The sequence below is a fragment of the Lotus japonicus genome, chromosome 6 (assembly GCF_012489685.1).
Source record: "Lotus japonicus ecotype B-129 chromosome 6, LjGifu_v1.2".
NCBI lineage: Eukaryota > Viridiplantae > Streptophyta > Magnoliopsida > Fabales > Fabaceae > Lotus > Lotus japonicus.
The window spans coordinates 50,270,263-50,286,878 of record NC_080046.1 but is presented as its reverse complement, the minus strand read 5'-3'; the positions used below and the strand labels follow the sequence as shown (position 1 = coordinate 50,286,878).

At 37.9% G+C, this 16,616-nt stretch overlaps 2 protein-coding genes across 2 annotated transcripts; one reads left to right on the top strand and one right to left on the bottom strand.

Annotated features, from left to right (window-relative positions):
- Nucleotides 1-47: 47 nt before the first annotated feature.
- LOC130726418 (temperature-induced lipocalin-1-like) lies at nt 48-1,166 on the top strand. The gene is made up of 2 exons (XM_057577673.1): nt 48-537; nt 796-1,166. Exons 1-2 carry the CDS (start codon nt 166-168, stop codon nt 976-978), a joined length of 555 nt encoding a protein of 184 aa, XP_057433656.1. The 5' UTR covers nt 48-165; the 3' UTR covers nt 979-1,166.
- A 4,211-nt stretch (nt 1,167-5,377) lies between these two features.
- Nucleotides 5,378-9,601, bottom strand: LOC130724225 (VAMP-like protein YKT61). The gene is made up of 6 exons (XM_057575412.1): nt 9,328-9,601; nt 9,007-9,104; nt 7,386-7,490; nt 7,135-7,200; nt 6,319-6,405; nt 5,378-5,714 (listed from the first exon to the last, which is right to left on the bottom strand). Exons 1-6 carry the CDS (start codon nt 9,518-9,520, stop codon nt 5,664-5,666), a joined length of 600 nt encoding a protein of 199 aa, XP_057431395.1. The 5' UTR covers nt 9,521-9,601; the 3' UTR covers nt 5,378-5,663.
- Between the last annotated feature and the right edge of the window lie 7,015 nt (nt 9,602-16,616).

Genomic DNA, 16,616 nt, shown 5'->3' with positions numbered 1-16,616 from the left:
GTTTCTTGTTGGAGAATTCAGCAATTACCTTAACATACTAGAATCTTCCATTTCCACCTCACCCAAACAAGCTTTTCAACCTTATATATACACACTTTGAAACCTTATCATCATCAAAGCCAAAACTCACAACACCAAGAAAAGTAAACCAACCACACCACAAAAATGGCAAAAGAAGAGATGCAAGTTGTGAAGGGTTTGGACCTAGAAAGGTACATGGGACGGTGGTACGAGATAGCTTGTTTCCCATCAAGGGATCAGCCTAAGGATGGTGTGAACACAAGGGCCACCTATGCTCTCAACGATGATGGAACTGTGAACGTGCTCAATGAGACTTGGAGTGGTGGCAAGAGAAGCTACATCCAGGGAAGTGCTTATAAGGCTGAACCAAACACTGATGAGGCCAAATTCAAGGTCAAGTTCTTTGTTCCTCCATTCTTGCCCATCATACCCGTTGTTGGAGATTACTGGGTTTTGTATATTGATCAGGATTATCAGTATGCTTTGATTGGCCAGGGAAGCAGGAAAAGTCTTTGGGTAAGCCACTTTATCTTCTACTTTTCATGTTATATATAATATATGCTAAGTGAATACTCAATTTCGTTCATGAAAGGGTACACTTCTACAAGAAGGAAATACCATGCCGTTTATGATTGTGTCAAATGTCGGTCAAATTAGCTATTAATAGAAATTACTTTAAGTAATTTTTTCTACAATCACTTATTTCAAAACATTAATTTGAAACCTCAATTGCTATTAATTCCTGCCATAACTCTAGTCTATGTTGGATTCAAGATATTATGCAGGAACACTCATCTGGATGATGAGATTTACAATGAGCTGGTTGAAAAGGCCAAGAATGTGGGATATGATGTGAGCAAACTCCACAAGACACCACAGAGTGATCCTCCACCAGAGGAAGAAGGACCCCAGGACACCAAGGGCATTTGGTGGATCAAATCCATTTTTGGGAAATAGGTCTTGGGATACATAATTTATTAGGTTGAACAAGTATTTCATTTCATGTTATGAATAGGTAGTTCTTCTCTAAGGATGTGTTGGCCTTGTTGAGTATATGTTCTTAAGTGTTCAATAATGAAAGGTTGTATAAGTGCTAAATTCACTGTGCCTCAGGTTTTTAGTTCATATAATTTTTGTTTTCATTATCTAGAGGTCCCGCTGCAGCTTCTAAATCTTCTTTCACTCAGTTCTTACCAATAGGTAATATAGGTTAAATATGTTTTCCGTCCCTGAACTTTGAGCGAGATCTGATTTCCGTCCCTCGCCGGAAAATCTTCCTAGCGCCATCCTCAAACTCAATTGTTTGTACGGAAATCGTCCTTGCCACCGATATAGCTCCGGCAGCCGTGGCCAGGTGTCCGTTTGGAGCTGATGTGGAATTTTTTAAATAAATAAATAACATAATTAATTTATAATAAACCCCCCAAATCTTTCCTAATTTAATTTCTAAACCCTTAATTAAAACTAACACTAACCAAATATTTGTATTTGTGATTAAGCCCCAAAGTTTAAACTAACTTAATTTCTAACCCTAAAATTAACTTCTGCCAATCAAGGTGTTTCAGAAGATCAACACAAACCGAACTTGGTATTTCTATGAACTCTTGTATTTCTATGAACTCAGCATCTTCAGAAGGTGTTTTCATTCCTCTAATTACATTTGTAAATAATTTAAATAAGAAGAACGAACAATTAAAAACAATTCCAACTGAAAGTTTATTAAATGGAGTAAGACAAAGGCACAAAAGAGGAAACCCATCAGTAGTAGAAAGATGACGATGAACTGTAGTAGGAAGATGTAGATGAAGCAGTAGCATGACCAAACCCCAAACCCAAATCAATAAAACCCTCAAACCCAAATTAGTGAAACCCCCAAACCCAATTTAGCACAAAACCCAACCAAGATGTCGCAAACCCATATGAGATAGATTCGGTGCATCTTCCCCGATGACATGCCTCAAGTCCTCGCTTTCAATCTCTCCTCTGGATGCTTCGATTTCATCGTTTCCCCTCAGGTGGTGGGCGAGGTTGGGGGCGGTGGCTGTCGGTGTTGAAAATGAGGTTGGGGGTTGTGGCAGTGGGTGTTGAAGATGAGGTTGGGGGCAGTGGCTGAGGTTGATGGCTGTGGCTGTGGGGCTGGGTTGTGGGTTTCTGGGTTTGGGGGATGGCTAAATATTTTAGTGTGGCGTTGAGGTTGGAGGCGGCGGTGGGTGTGGTGATGAGTGTGGTGGGTGGGGGAAGAAGAAGATGATGAAGAATGAAGCTCTTGGGAAAAATAATGATGAAGATTGAAGGTGAAGATTATTCTGGAAAGTTAGGATGAAGATTGAAGAAGGTGAAGAAGATTATGAAAAATGAGGTTGAACTGTTGAAGATTGAAGAAAAGGGACCAAAAGTGTTATTAATTAAGTCTTATTAGTTTTAGGGTTAGAAATTAAATTAGTTAAGATTTGTGGGACTTAATTAAAATTAAAATTATTTTTATTTTATTTTTAAAAAAATTACATGTCATTTCATTAAATGATGTGGCATGTCCACATAGGCCAAAAGTGACACTTGGCTACGGCGGCCGGAGCTAAATCGGCGGCAAGGACGGTTTCCAAACAAAAATGTCAGTTTGAGGATGACGCTAGGAAGATTTTCCGGCGAGGGACGGAAATCAAATCTCGCTCAAAGTTCAGGGACGGAGAACAAATTTAACTCTTATAATTTTACAGTCTTCTGTTAGAAGGGCCAAATAATCAAGTAGCTAAGGAAAAAGAATGTCCTTCATGGTTCTAGTCTAGTCTCTAGTGCAATCCGATGTCGAGAATCAAAATTATGACCAAAAGGCTCAATTTCATCTTTCAAGAATATAGACAACCTTCCATGTGGTGGTTGTCTTTGACCCAAGGATGAAAATAATGACCACATCTTTTCTTCAAAAGAAGCCCTATGGATATCTATTTTGAGAGAAAGTAATTCTTATACAACATGAGAGTATCAAACTTATATCAACAAAGATAGGACACATTCATAATGCATTACATAATATATAATTGTTAAAGAATTTAAAACACTCGTCTACGTCTTAATTAGGATCAATAATGGAGTAACACAGGACAAGATAAGTTGGGGTCTCATTTGAGTGTTTAAGATTTAAACCCCCACATGTCTTTGTCTAAATTGGAAACAATTATGCAGTAAAGATAGGTTGGGTCTTATTTGAATGGAGGTTTAAATAAGTTTTTCGTCCCTAACCTTTACCAAATGCTTGACATTGGTCCCTCGCCGGAGTAAAGGTGGGTTTTAGTCCCTAACCTTTATCAAAAGGTTTGGTTTTGGTCTCTCTGGAGCTCTAGATCAACGTCGGAGCTCCTGTGGCCCATTTGGCAATGCCACATGGGATTAATGAGGCCAGGTGTTATTTTTTATTTTAAAAAAAAAAGGAAATTAACAGTAATTAAAAACCCTTAACTAAGTAATTAAAAACCCCATCTCTCACGCCCTTCATCTTCTCTCTCACGCCCTTCATCTTCATCCTCTCCTTCACTCCATCTCTCACAAAAACAAAACCCTCATCTCTCTATCACCCCTCTCTTTCCACCTGATGAAAACCCAGAATCATACATAACCCCTCTCTTTCTTCTTCTTCTTCTTCATCCAAACCCCTAATCAGAAAAAACCAAACCCTCATCTAGAGGGCTTCACAGATCCAAACGGTTCATTCATAGAAATCCCAATCCACCAACCTAGAAATTCCGCCGCTCCGACGGAACCGCCGCCACGAGCTCCTCCACCGCCCCACAGTGGCGGCTCTCGGTGAAGGCCCGTTCCAACTATTGACGGTCCAGGTCGAGATCGGGCATCTTACTGCTTCCTTTCATCTTCTTCTCCTTTTCCTTTTCCTTTCCCTACCGGATCTTAGGGATTTCTGGAAAAGTTGACAGAGAAACTCTGGTTCAGGTTCGGAGACAGAGTGATTCAGGGAAGGGAAATTGTTGTTCTTCTTCGTGGAAGGTAACTGTGTGTTGTTCTTCGTGGAAGTGCGTTGCTGCTTCCATGGCTGAACTTCGGAAAACTGGGTGAGTGCGTGGAGAGTTTGGGTTTATGCAGCAACAACGATTAAATCTGGTACCATTTTCGAAAAAAACAGCTTGAATCTTTTCACCTGTCCTCTGCAGATCTGATTTTTGGTTCTCAATTTCTTCTTCCCTTCGAAGGCTTTTGTTCATGATGATGGAGATGAAGATAAAGAGATGAATATGAAGATTGATGAAGAAGAGGGTTGAGATAAGGGTTACTGGGTTGTGATGATGAAGATGAAGTTACTGATAAGAAGAAGATAGATGGTTTTTTTTTTAATTAATTATGAAGGAGGTTTTTTTTTGAAACTATTAAGAAGAGGTTAATTAGTGAGGATTAAAGGTTAATAAGTGAGAGTTGATTGTGTTAAAATTTTATTTTTTAAATGAAAAAGAAAAAAAAAGACTGTTAATTTCCTTTTTTAAAAAAATAAAATAAAATTAACATCTGGCTTCATTAATCCCATGTGGCAATGCCACATATGCCACCAGAGCTCCGGCGTTGACCCAGAGCTCTGAAGCAGAGCTGTCAATTGGCTAATTGAGCCGGGTTGGGTTGGTTAAATTCCAGCTCGAAAAGAACTTGGGTTAGTGCAACCCGGCTCGTTTAACCCGCGGGTTAGACGAGCCAATCCGCGGGTCAAGCGAGCCAACCCGTCGGGTTAGAGTTATTTTTTATTTAAAAAATTATTTTATTTGCCTTTAATTTAAGGTTAGTTTTATAGATTACTTTTAGATAGAAAAATAGAAATTTTCATTTCTTTAAATTTGAGACAATTTTTTGTGTTTTATTTATTGTTATTCTATTATTTATCTTATTTTAAATGTGACAGTAAAATAATTGTGTTTTTAAATCTTGTCAACTAAATTATTTTACTATATTTTGTAACCAAAAAATTACTTTACTATATTTCAAATGTGACATACAAATTAATGGGTTGATAAACCTCTTTCTTATGAGTTGTTACCAATTTCTTTAAGTATTTTTGTGAAATTATTTTTTTAAACATTTTCTAATCCAATTTATCTATTTTTTATATTTTTTTTCACCCGGGCTAACCCATATGGATCGGGCTGGCCCGTATTGACAGCTCTACTCCGGAGGGATCAAAACCAAACATTTTAACAAAGATTGAGGACTAAAACCCACCTTTACTCCGGCGAAGGACCAATGCCAAACATTTAGTAAAGGTTAGTGACGAAAAACTTATTTAAGCCTTGAATGGACAAGCTTTAGACAAGACAGGGGCAATGATACATGCGAGAATATCCTACTACACACAGACGTGGAATGGCTTTGTGAAAACAATAATTTATCATAACACTATAATTATCAACTTATCATAGTAAGCACCACAAACCAGGTACATGAGAATGTTAATTTGTCAACAACACAAGACTCTTTAACCAATATTTAGTTCTCGTCTGCAATACACATATCAGGGAAACCACCGAATTTGACCAAGCAAACAATGGAGTGGTATAGACATATGAAACTATTTTGTCCTCCTATCCCACAGCCTCGACGTAGGAATAGGATTCAGATGAGCTCGCGGGGATACTCACGAGCTTGAAAGCTTACAATATGGTACAGCATTGATTGGTTTTTTTCGCCTGTTTGTAGAACATCTGTTTCAAACGCCAAAAATCAGGTTCTCATGTCAGCAAACTGAACTAGTTGGAAATAAACTTCCATTCATGGTAAACTGAAAGATCTCTTTGAAAGATGCAACAAAATATAACATTAAAAACAAGTCGTACTCCTTTATAGCAATAATAAAGATTAATGCCTTAAAAACCAAAATCTAATAAATAGTTATAGACTAAACAAAATATTGAGAACGAAAAATTTAAAATCATTTGAGGCATATATAACGGAAACAACTTTATAAGATAGAGTACAGACAAACCAAGGCAAGAATATCAAGAAACAGATAAACACCAATAGAAGTGTCCTAAATTTGCACAAGGTCTGTACTTCATATTAATTTATTTCCTGCGATTGCCTAAATAAAGCATTGCTAAAAGTTTATACTACGAGCAAAGACAATAACCACAAGTATAAAATATTAAGTTAATCGCACATATTAATTATAACCATAATCATATAGATCATCAAAGCTTTAATAACATGAAATAAGAATCAGACAAATAATAGACGTCTGAATATATGTATGCATTCACATGCCACTAACAAATACATAGCTGTAGAGCAGGGGCTGTCTTAGTGTACCTGTGATGCTGCACTCAGATCAGAACTCTTCTCAACTAAACTGTCCAGCTTCTCTCCTCGTGCAAGCACGCTATCAATAGTCTTATGCTGTTAATAAATTGAAAGTTTTATATGGTCAGGGAAAAGCAAATAAACAATTCACCGAGTGAGTGATGTGGTTCTCAAAAATCTACATGCCAAATAACACAAAGAGAGCCTACACATAGTGTAGGAGGAAATGTGATGACAACCAAAGGGGGACACTTGAAGATGACAACCAAAGGGGGACACTTGAAGATCAAGAAGTCCAAGAACATTAGAATTTTCTATTTTTGGTTGTCATCAAAAACACACATAAAATGGTAAAACTGTGTCTACCAAGTAAACTTCACATGACCAAGTAATTGTATACTAATAAGAAAAACTGAAACACCAGCATAATTGAAAAAAATAAAATAAAATAGGAACATAGTGATTGTTGAACTGCAGACAGACATTATATAACGGCCTTATATAAAATCTAGGACATCGCACAAAGATGCTGAGATATGATAAATTGGCATTAGTGCATTATATTTGTCTCCATTAGAGTAATGCTTGACTTGCATTGGCATGACGCTGGCATTGTCATCTAAAGCGGTATTTCGAAACCGATGCCAAATTCTCAAACAAACAAATATTTCATTTAGAAAATTACCAAGCATACCACAGTTTAAAACTTAATAACTACAATACTACATGACTAACTGATAAGAAGTAGATTTAGAAGGAAAAATATGCAGGGAACCCATCCTGTTTTGCAAATATAAAGTAATGCATGTTTAACTTAATACTTACAAGGATGATTTTTGTTTCATCCAACTCCTTCTGGATTTTCATCAACTTGTCAGCCTCTGCAGGGTCCTGAAGATTTGACATAAACAAGTAAACAGGGGTTTGAATCAAAAGTAATCATTTGAAAAGGTTACTATACAGAAAAAAAAAACTTCTTTAACACAAACTTGAACAGTACACAACTTTTATAATAAAATACAAACAAGTTCTCCACTAGCTGAAGCTAATATAATGAAGAAGAGGTATTTACATGCCTGGAATTTTGTCAGAGCGTCATTCAAATAGGGCCATGGTTGAGTACTGTCTGCCTGAGTATTTCTCCATGACTCGCCAAAACTTTTTTGATATTCATCTAGTACCTGCAAGCAAAAGCAAGATATATGTTTTCACCATCTCATAAATCAAGAAATGACATGCATCACAAATTGTAAAAGGCAATGCATCAATTATTTCAACTTCCTTAACACCAAAAGGCAAATACTTCTAAGTGGCTTGCATGCTTTTTTTGGGGGGAGGGGGGGGGGGGAGTATTAATCATTTTGTTATGGTGCAGACTGGTATGGAGCATAGGCAGTCAGGCACAAAGACACTGAGAGACAAGCAAAGGGCAAAAGAGGCTTAGACACGAGATCCGGTAACTCCATCAAAACTGAGCAGTGTAATGTCCAGCAAGGAATGTCACATACGAGAGCCAATGCGCAAAGGAAAAAACGACATGCTAATTGGGCGATACAAAGAAAAATTACATCATTCTTGACAAACCAACTATATTCATGATTTCAGCGGATTTGGAATCAATACAAAGCATTCATATTGCTGGTAGCTAGAATTAAAACATGAGACCTAGACCCCAAAATTTAGAAACTAAGCAGTCAGAATTGATTTGACGGTTACCATAGTGGGCATGTTCACCACAAGGGAGTGAAACATAACCACGATCAGTATGATACCATGTCAGTAAACAGAGATAAACTGGAAAAAAAGGGTCAGCCTCTGTCAAGAGGATCTCCATAAATCAAATAACTAAAACATAAGATCCCTTCATAATTATATTATCATCAGAAATACCAAAGGCATATTTATCAAATACCATCGTGGACAAAACCTTCCTAATTTTTCATGGAAAGATAAAATGGGCAAATTACTCAGAGTCCAGAGAGCCTCAAACAGTGAAATATAATACACCTCTAACGAGTAGTTCCATCCATCATCACACAACTGACAATGCAAGTAACCAAAAATTGAAACAGCAAAATATTTTTTTCAGATGTCAATGTTTTTATGTTAAGACTCATGGAAGCTCCAGTAAGGAGGCTAGACCAAACAAAGGATATCGGTGATAGAGACACGGACACCCCAAGAAAACTATAAGTCAACTATTGAGAGATATAGAGGTAAAGGATCTATTTGTAAACTTAATATATGAAAGAGCATTATGGTGCACAAAGATAACATTAATGCGTTGTTTGTTTTATGTAGCTAACCCAGCCTAGTAAGAAAAAGACTTGATTGTTGCATGTCAATAACCTTATGTTACAAAGTAAGAAAGCATGATCTAATTAATCTCCGCTGCGCAGTGTTATCAAATAGCGGCGCGTAGCGGATTTTTGGCTAATCGCGACGCCGCTATTGCCCACTATAGCGCGCTATTCCCGTTATTCGCTGCTAAATAGCGGATGAGCCATGGTCCGCGATTGCGATTGGACAACACTGCCACTGCGATAACATAAAGAAGCCAGTCCTATACCATAAGCTAATAATAAAGGAAGCTGCAAAACACAAAACAAGCTACCACAAGGTTGCTTCAAACATGACATGCTGTATATATCATAAATGTTACACCCATAAACCGAAACACACAACTCTAACTCTCACCTTGTTGAGAAGAGAGAATGCACTCCGAACAGGGTAGTGATCATCCATAAATCCCAACGCACAAAGGCCATTCCTATTATACGCATGCACCTTGTACTCTGCAAAATCAACAAAACCGAATCAGATTCCCCAACCTTCACAATTTCATAACCAAAAAACGATTGATTACATGTCAATTATCAAACCAATCAAAATTTCCATAATCACGCTTTGCTGCAACCTAAAAAACGGTTATAAAATCACAAGAAAACAGGAATCCGATCCAGATCACAAGAATTTGGGAAAACGAAACCCTAAGGCGAGGGAATTTGCTGATGATACCTTCATGCTGAACGGATTGACGCTGACCCTGAGGGGTGCGGCTAGCGACGGTGCGACCAACGAAGACGATAAACTCCTTGACGCTAGATCGTTGGAAGTAACCGAAGTGGCTGACATCCAACGCGTTGGCCAGAATCACCGGATCGGAACCCTCGCCGGGGCATTTTAGAACCAGCAACGCCGTGATCTTCATCGCTCTTGTTTCTCTCTCTAAACGATTTCGGAAGGTTTGGAATTGGATTATCGTTGTTTTGGATTCGCAGTCGGTAACAATGGGAAGGGAGAATAACGCGAGGACTTTTATATGGTGCGGGTGGGTATATCGGATGAATTTGAAACTGCTGAGCTGGACCAATGCGCAAGTCATGGTAGGGGTATTATTGTACTTATAATTGTCCGCATGGGATATTATAATATTAAAATAATGGTATGCCGGTTCATAATATTTTTGGCTTTGAAATTTTGTAATAATTTTTGGGTGATAGAAGGAGCCGGTGCGCGTTAAGCACAAGCCAACTCAGAAACAAAAAGAATGCCACATTGCCACTCCATCGGTCACAATTTAAAAATAAAGATAGCAATTCAGTTTATTATATCTATTATGGGTTAGAAAAATCACCATATAGGATAGTTATATTTATTAATTAGGTTCAAGTTCAATTGATAAGTGTGTTACTTTATAGTGTGGGATTAAGAAGAAATAGGTGGCGCAGAGGCTAATGCATCAGTTTGGTTGGTGTACTTTATTGTTTGTCTGCCGTACATGCAACTGTGCGGCCGACCGTTTAGCTTCTTTATCGTTTTCGCATGGTGCTTGTGTGTGGATTGAGGACGTCCCTCCTCAACTTATTGGCATTGTCCAAACTGATGTATTGGCCTCTGCGCCACCTATTTCTTTTTAATTGAATGAGTTTGATTTCAAAAAAAAAAAGCAGGCTATACTATGATTTGGACCTAGAAATTTAATTTCCAATTTCTCAATGAAATGAAATTATGAAATTAGAAATTAGAAATCCATTTTTGCGGATTAAAATAGATTTTCGTTGATCAAAAGAAAGGAGTTGTCTAATTTATGAAATAATCTGATATGAAAACCTCTTGGGTATTTGTGAATTGTGATGTTCTTGTATTTGTGTCGATGGAAATGTGATCGTGATTACTATTGAACCTGCAAGGTGCTGCTATTTCAAGAGACTATATGCCTCTTTTTGCTAATTACGGGTGATCATCATTGGGTTTATCATTTATGGGTGGGGTTGTTTCTTACGGGCTTAATTGCAACTTTGGTCCCTCACGTTTACCAATTCCACGATTTTAGTCCCTCACCTAATTTAATTACATAAATGGTCCCTGACTTTGCTTGCTGTCTGCAACGTTGGTCCTGCCGTTTATTTGTTAATAGAGGAGGCTTACATAGATGTCCAATTGAAGAGAGAAAGAAGGACTGAAGAGAGAGGAAAGCATGTGAGTTGCACGTGAGACCTGAAACAGTCATTTTCTACCCTCTTCCTCTTGTAAAAACAGAGCACCGTGAGGAAGAGGGTAGAATCAGTTAGAGCACCGTGACTGTAAAAACCGAGTCCTTGGAGGCGAGGAAGAAGGTTGAATCAGTTGCTGGTCTCTTTCTCTCTCCAATTCGACTTCCACATCAGCTAAGTGACCATCCACATAAACCTCCTCCATGAACAAATAAACAGTAGGACCAACGTTGCAGACGGACAGCAAAGTCAGGGACCATCTGTGTAATTAAATTAGGTGGGGGACTAAAATCGTGGAATTGGTAAACGTCAGGGACCAAAGTTGCAATTAAGCCTTTCTTACGAGTTACGGGTAAAAGTAAAACACGTAATTTTAGTGAGGTTTTGGACCTCCTTGTTATATGTAGTTTTATTTGGGTACATCAGACATATAAATTGCACCTTAACTTCATCATTTGAGCTATTATTAAGGATTTGTTTGGTTGGAGGAGAACGGAGGAGAGGGGAGGGGAGGGATTTTTAAAATCTGATTTTGTTTGGTTCGAACTTTAGGAGGGGAGGGAAATGGAGGGGAGCAAAATCCCTCCAACCTCAATTTTTTGTTCCCCTCAAAAGTGGGGGAATTAGGAGGGGAAATAAATTTTGGACAAAAATAACCCTGCATAAATCTAAAAATTATAATTTTTTATTCTAGGGTTTTCCTTCATTATTTCACGTCTTTTACTTCCTTCCTTCTTCATACCAACCGTCGGCCCCCCTCTCCTGTCTCTCTCTCCGCCCCCTCTCCGGTCTCTCTAAACTAAGTAAACATTTTCTACTCTCATAAAATGATATCAAACGCTGACTGTTATCCCTTAGAAATCCGAAACTACGCCACAAATATAGTTACAGAATAATGATGCAACCAAGGGAAGTAAACAAAACATAAACAACTGTTGGTGATTTTAGAATCATCAATGTATTTTAGTAGTAATGTGATCTACTATAGGCTGATGCAATTACGCGTTAGGCTCGGAATCGAGTCAGGTTAGTGCGGAGTGCACGCTCGGTGAGCCAACGCATAATTGACCGCGAATATGAACCGGGGTCCAAGGGGCGGAGCCCCTTGGCGGGGTCCCTAGTTTGAAATTGTTTGAAAAGTTGTGACTTATTTTCGAACTGTTGTGATCAGTCGTGAAAACACAACCTCTATATAAGGTTACTTGCAGCCTAAGGAATTCTACACAGAAAAACCAGAAACAGAATATCTCTACTTTCTTTATCTGCTCTCTTGTGCCAAGAAACAGATTGATTGTCAAGTATTATCCCAACAAAGATTTCGTGAACCCAGGCAATTATAGGGTCGAAATAATTTGTTCGGAAAGTGGACGCTCACGATTCTTGACTTTATCCATGATTATCACAACCAGATTTCTAACAAACGAACAAATTATTTACTGATAATCATGGCTGGAGAAGGCGCTGTCAAGGAGATGACTACTAAGTTCGGGAAATTGGACAAGTTTCAAGGACAAGACTTCAGGCGTTGGCAGAGGAAGATGCACTTCTTGTTGACAACATTGAAGGTGGTATACGTCCTGTCTACACCGATTCCTGAACTTCTGGAGGAAGAAACTGTTGAAAATATAAGAAGCAGATCAAAGTGGGAGAATGACGACTACATATGCAGAGGACACATTCTTAACGGTATGTCTGATCCTTTATTCGATATTTATCAAAATGTGGAATCTGCAAAGGAATTGTGGGATTGTCTTGAAGCCAAGTACATGGCAGAGGGCTCATCCAGTAAGAAGTTCTTGGTAACTGATTTCAACAATTACAAAATGGTTGAATCAAGGTCTGTCATGGAACAATACAATGAACTTCTACGAATTCTTGGACAATTCACACTGCACGGATTGAAGATGGATGAAACAATATTTGTCTCAAGTATCATAGACAAGTTGCCCCCTTCATGGAAGGATTTCAAACACAATTTGAAGCATGGAAAAGACGACCTGTCTTTGGTCCAACTTGGAAGTCACTTGCGCATAGAAGAATCTCTAAGAGCGCAGGAGAGTGACAAGGGAAAAGGAAAAGAAGTTGCTGGTCCCTCGGTTAATATGATCGAGGAGGGTAGTAAGAACAATAACAACAAAAACAAAGGAAAGAAGCGTGCTTTCAAGAACAACAAAGGAAGTTTCGGTTCTAACAAGAAACCGAAACTAGAATGCTGGAAGTGTGGTAAGACAAGCCACTTCAAGAGGGATTGCCGTTCTGGAAAGAAGCATGATAACGCGAATGCAAGTGGTTCGGGAAAGGGGTCTAAGGACCAATCCCAAGAACAAGGTCAGAAATCAATTCATAACTTGAATATTTTGATTAAACATTCAGTTTCATTAATTTCTGAAGCATTTTATGTGCAGGATGATGCTATTGCGTGGTGGATTGATTCTGGCGCCACAACACATGTTTGCAAGGATCGTTTCTGGTTCAAGACTTTTGTTCCAGTGGAAGATGGATTTGTCCTCTACATGAGAGATCATCACTTTGATCCTGTTGAAGGCAAAGGAAGCGTGGTGTTAGAATTCAGTTCTGGAAAAACTATTATTTTGTTTAATGTTTTGTATGTTCCTAAACTACGTAAGAACTTAGTTTCTGGTCCTGTATTGAATAAGCTTGGATACAAGCAAGTGTATGAATCCGATAAATATGTTTTATCGAAGTCTGGTGTGTTTGTAGGATTTGGATATTATAATAATGGTATGTTCATGATGAATTTGAATGGAGTTCCTAATGATTCTGGTTCTGTATTTATGTCGAATTCGAATGTTATTAAATCATCTTTATGGCATGCTCGTCTAGGACATGTACATTATAAAAGAATGCTTGAAATGTCTAAAGATGATTTAATCCCTGTTTTTGATGGAAATGTAGAAAAGTGTAAAACTTGCATGTTAACAAAGATTACCAGGCAACCTTTTAAAAGCATAACAAGGAAATCTGTCATACTTGAATTGATACATAGTGATTTATGTGATTTGCATGCTACTCCATCATTAGGACATAAAAAGTATCTTGTCACTTTCATAGATGATGCATCTAGATTCTGTTATGTTTATTTGTTGCATTCTAAAGATGAAGCCTTAGATAAATTTAGAGTTTATAAAACTGAAGTTGAATTGCAACAGAATGTGATGATTAAAACATTACGTACGGATAGAGGTGGTGAATATTATGATCCTGAATTCTTCCAATCCGTAGGAATCATTCATGAGACTACGACACCTTATACACCTCAACAAAATGGTGTGGCTGAAAGGAAGAATAGAGTTCTTAAAGAAATGGTGAACGCCATGTTATCCTATTCTGGTTTGAGTGAAGGGTTTTGGGGAAAAGCCATGTTAACGGCTTGCTATTTGTTAAATAGGGTTCCTAATAAAAGGAACAAGACTACCCCATATGAACTTTGGTATAAGAAACGACCCAACTTACCATTTCTACGTGTTTGGGGTTGCAGGGCCGTGGTTAGACTCCCGGATCCTAAAAGGAAAACTTTGGGTGAAAAGGGTGTAGCTTGCATCTTCGTTGGATATGCTGAACATTCCAAAGCCTATAGGTTCTATGTTATAGAACCTAATGACTCGGTTTCTATTAACACAATTATAGAATCAAGAGATGTCATATTTGATGAGAATTGTTTCTCTTCTATACCTAGACCAAAGGACCTTATATCTAAGTCGGATGAACCTATAAAGGATGATCATTCAACTGATGTACCAAGTAAGACACTCGAACCTCGGAAAAGCAAAAGAGCTAGAAAACCTAAATCTTATGGTTCTGATTTTCAATTATATTTAGTTGAGGGATCAAAGGATCAGATTGATAATCAATACTATTATTGCTATAGTATAGAGGAGGATCCAAGAACATATGATGAAGCTGTGAAATCTCGAGATTCTGCTTTTTGGAAAGAAGCAATTGATGAAGAGATGAGTTCTATCATGGAAAATAATACTTGGGTATTATCTGATTTACCACCAGGTTGTAAACCATTGGGTTGCAAATGGATCTTCAAAAAGAAGATGAAAGTTGATGGTACAATTGACAAGTTTAAAGCTAGATTGGTAATCCAAGGCTTTAGACAGAAGGAAGGGATTGATTACTTCGATACCTATGCTCCAGTTGCTCGTATCACTACTATTAGATTGTTGATTGCTTTAGCGGCTATTCAAAATCTAGTGATCCATCAAATGGATGTCAAAATAGCATTCCTGAATGGTGATTTGGAAGAAGAAGTGTATATGAAGCAATCTGAAGGATTTGTAATGCCTGGTAATGAGCATAAGGTGTGTAAGCTAGTTAAGTCGTTGTATGGGCTGAAACAAGCTCCGAAGCAATGGCATCAAAAATTTGATGAGGTTGTTTTGTCTAGTGGTTTTATTCTAAACCAAGCTGACAAATGTGTGTATAGAAAATTTGATACATCTGGTAAAGGAGTTATTATTTGTCTATATGTGGATGACATGTTAATCTTTGGCACGGACCAAAATCAAGTTGATAAAACAAAGAATTTCTTGTCATCAAAGTTCTCCATGAAGGATATGGGAGAAGAGGACGTTATTCTTGGTATTAAGATTAAACGGGAGAATAAGGGGATTGTAATTACGCAATCTCATTACATTGAGAAAATACTCAAGAAGTTTAATCATGAAAGTTGTTCTCCGATTAGTACTCCCATGGATCCGAGTGAAAAACTTATGCCAAATACAGGTAAATCTGTAGATCAGCTCGAATATTCAAGAGCTATAGGCTCTTTGATGTATGCTATGATTAGTACTAGACCGGATATTGCTTTTGCGGTTGGAAAGTTGAGCAGATTTACTAGTAATCCTAGTAGACATCATTAGCATGCGATAACTAGGGTATTCAAGTACTTGAAGGGTACTATGAATTATGGATTGTCATATGTGGGATTTCCTTCGGTATTAGAGGGTTATTCGGATGCTAGTTGGATAAATAATGTTGAAGACTCATCCTCTACAAGTGGTTGGGTGTTCTTACTTGGGGGGAGGTGCCATCTCGTGGGCTTCCAAGAAGCAAACATGTATAACTAGTTCTACAATGGAATCAGAGTTTGTAGCATTAGGTGCTGCTGGTAAAGAAGCGGAATGGCTAAGAAACTTGGTATATGAGATTCCATTATGGCCTAAACCGATATCACCAATTTCTATCCGTTGTGATAGTGCTGCCACATTGGCCAAGGCTTATAGTCAAATGTACAATGGAAAGTCTAGACACTTGGGTGTTAGACATAGTATGATTAGGGAATTAATCTTGAATGGGGTGATATCCATTGAGTTTGTTCGGTCGCAACAAAATTTAGCTGACCACTTGACGAAGGGGTTAGCTAGAGACTTAGTGAAGAAGCCGGTAATTGGAATGGGATTAAAGTCCATTTAAATCTACTAGCTATGTTATATCCAATTCCCTTCTAATACAACGTTAGAAGCTGAATTCAATGTGGAGAGATCATAGTTAGAGATTGGAGCACTTGTGTTTATCTTCCCAAGGTATGTGCTCAGACCTGCAAGTGATGGCTAGGTTGAAGTATATCTTCTTAATGGTTCTTTTGGAAAATTGTAAATGCAGGTGCAAGATTAAAAGGATCACCTATGTAAGCATGAAGTTTTGCCGCTTCAAGAAGCTTGGACTTGGCTTCCTATATGCTTATTAATGGATAAGGACACATGGCTTGTAAAGTGTCAAGTATGAATAGTAGTGTGTTGTAGAAACATATGTGTACAATATCTTTAGATATTCAAATGGGTT

Excerpts from the sequence above, each read along its gene's own strand:
- LOC130724225 (XM_057575412.1), bottom strand. The coding sequence starts at position 9,520 with ATGAAGATCACGGCGTTGCTGGTTCTAAAATGCCCCGGCGAGGGTTCC. Across the intron at positions 7,201-7,385 it reads ACGCTCTGACAAAATTCCAG|GACCCTGCAGAGGCTGACAA; the intron begins GCATGTAAATAC and ends TCAAATCTTCAG. Across the intron at positions 5,715-6,318 it reads ATCTGAGTGCAGCATCACAG|ATGTTCTACAAACAGGCGAA; the intron begins GTACACTAAGAC and ends CGTTTGAAACAG.
- LOC130726418 (XM_057577673.1), top strand. The coding sequence starts at position 166 with ATGGCAAAAGAAGAGATGCAAGTTGTGAAGGGTTTGGACCTAGAAAGG. Across the intron at positions 538-795 it reads GAAGCAGGAAAAGTCTTTGG|ATATTATGCAGGAACACTCA; the intron begins GTAAGCCACTTT and ends GTTGGATTCAAG.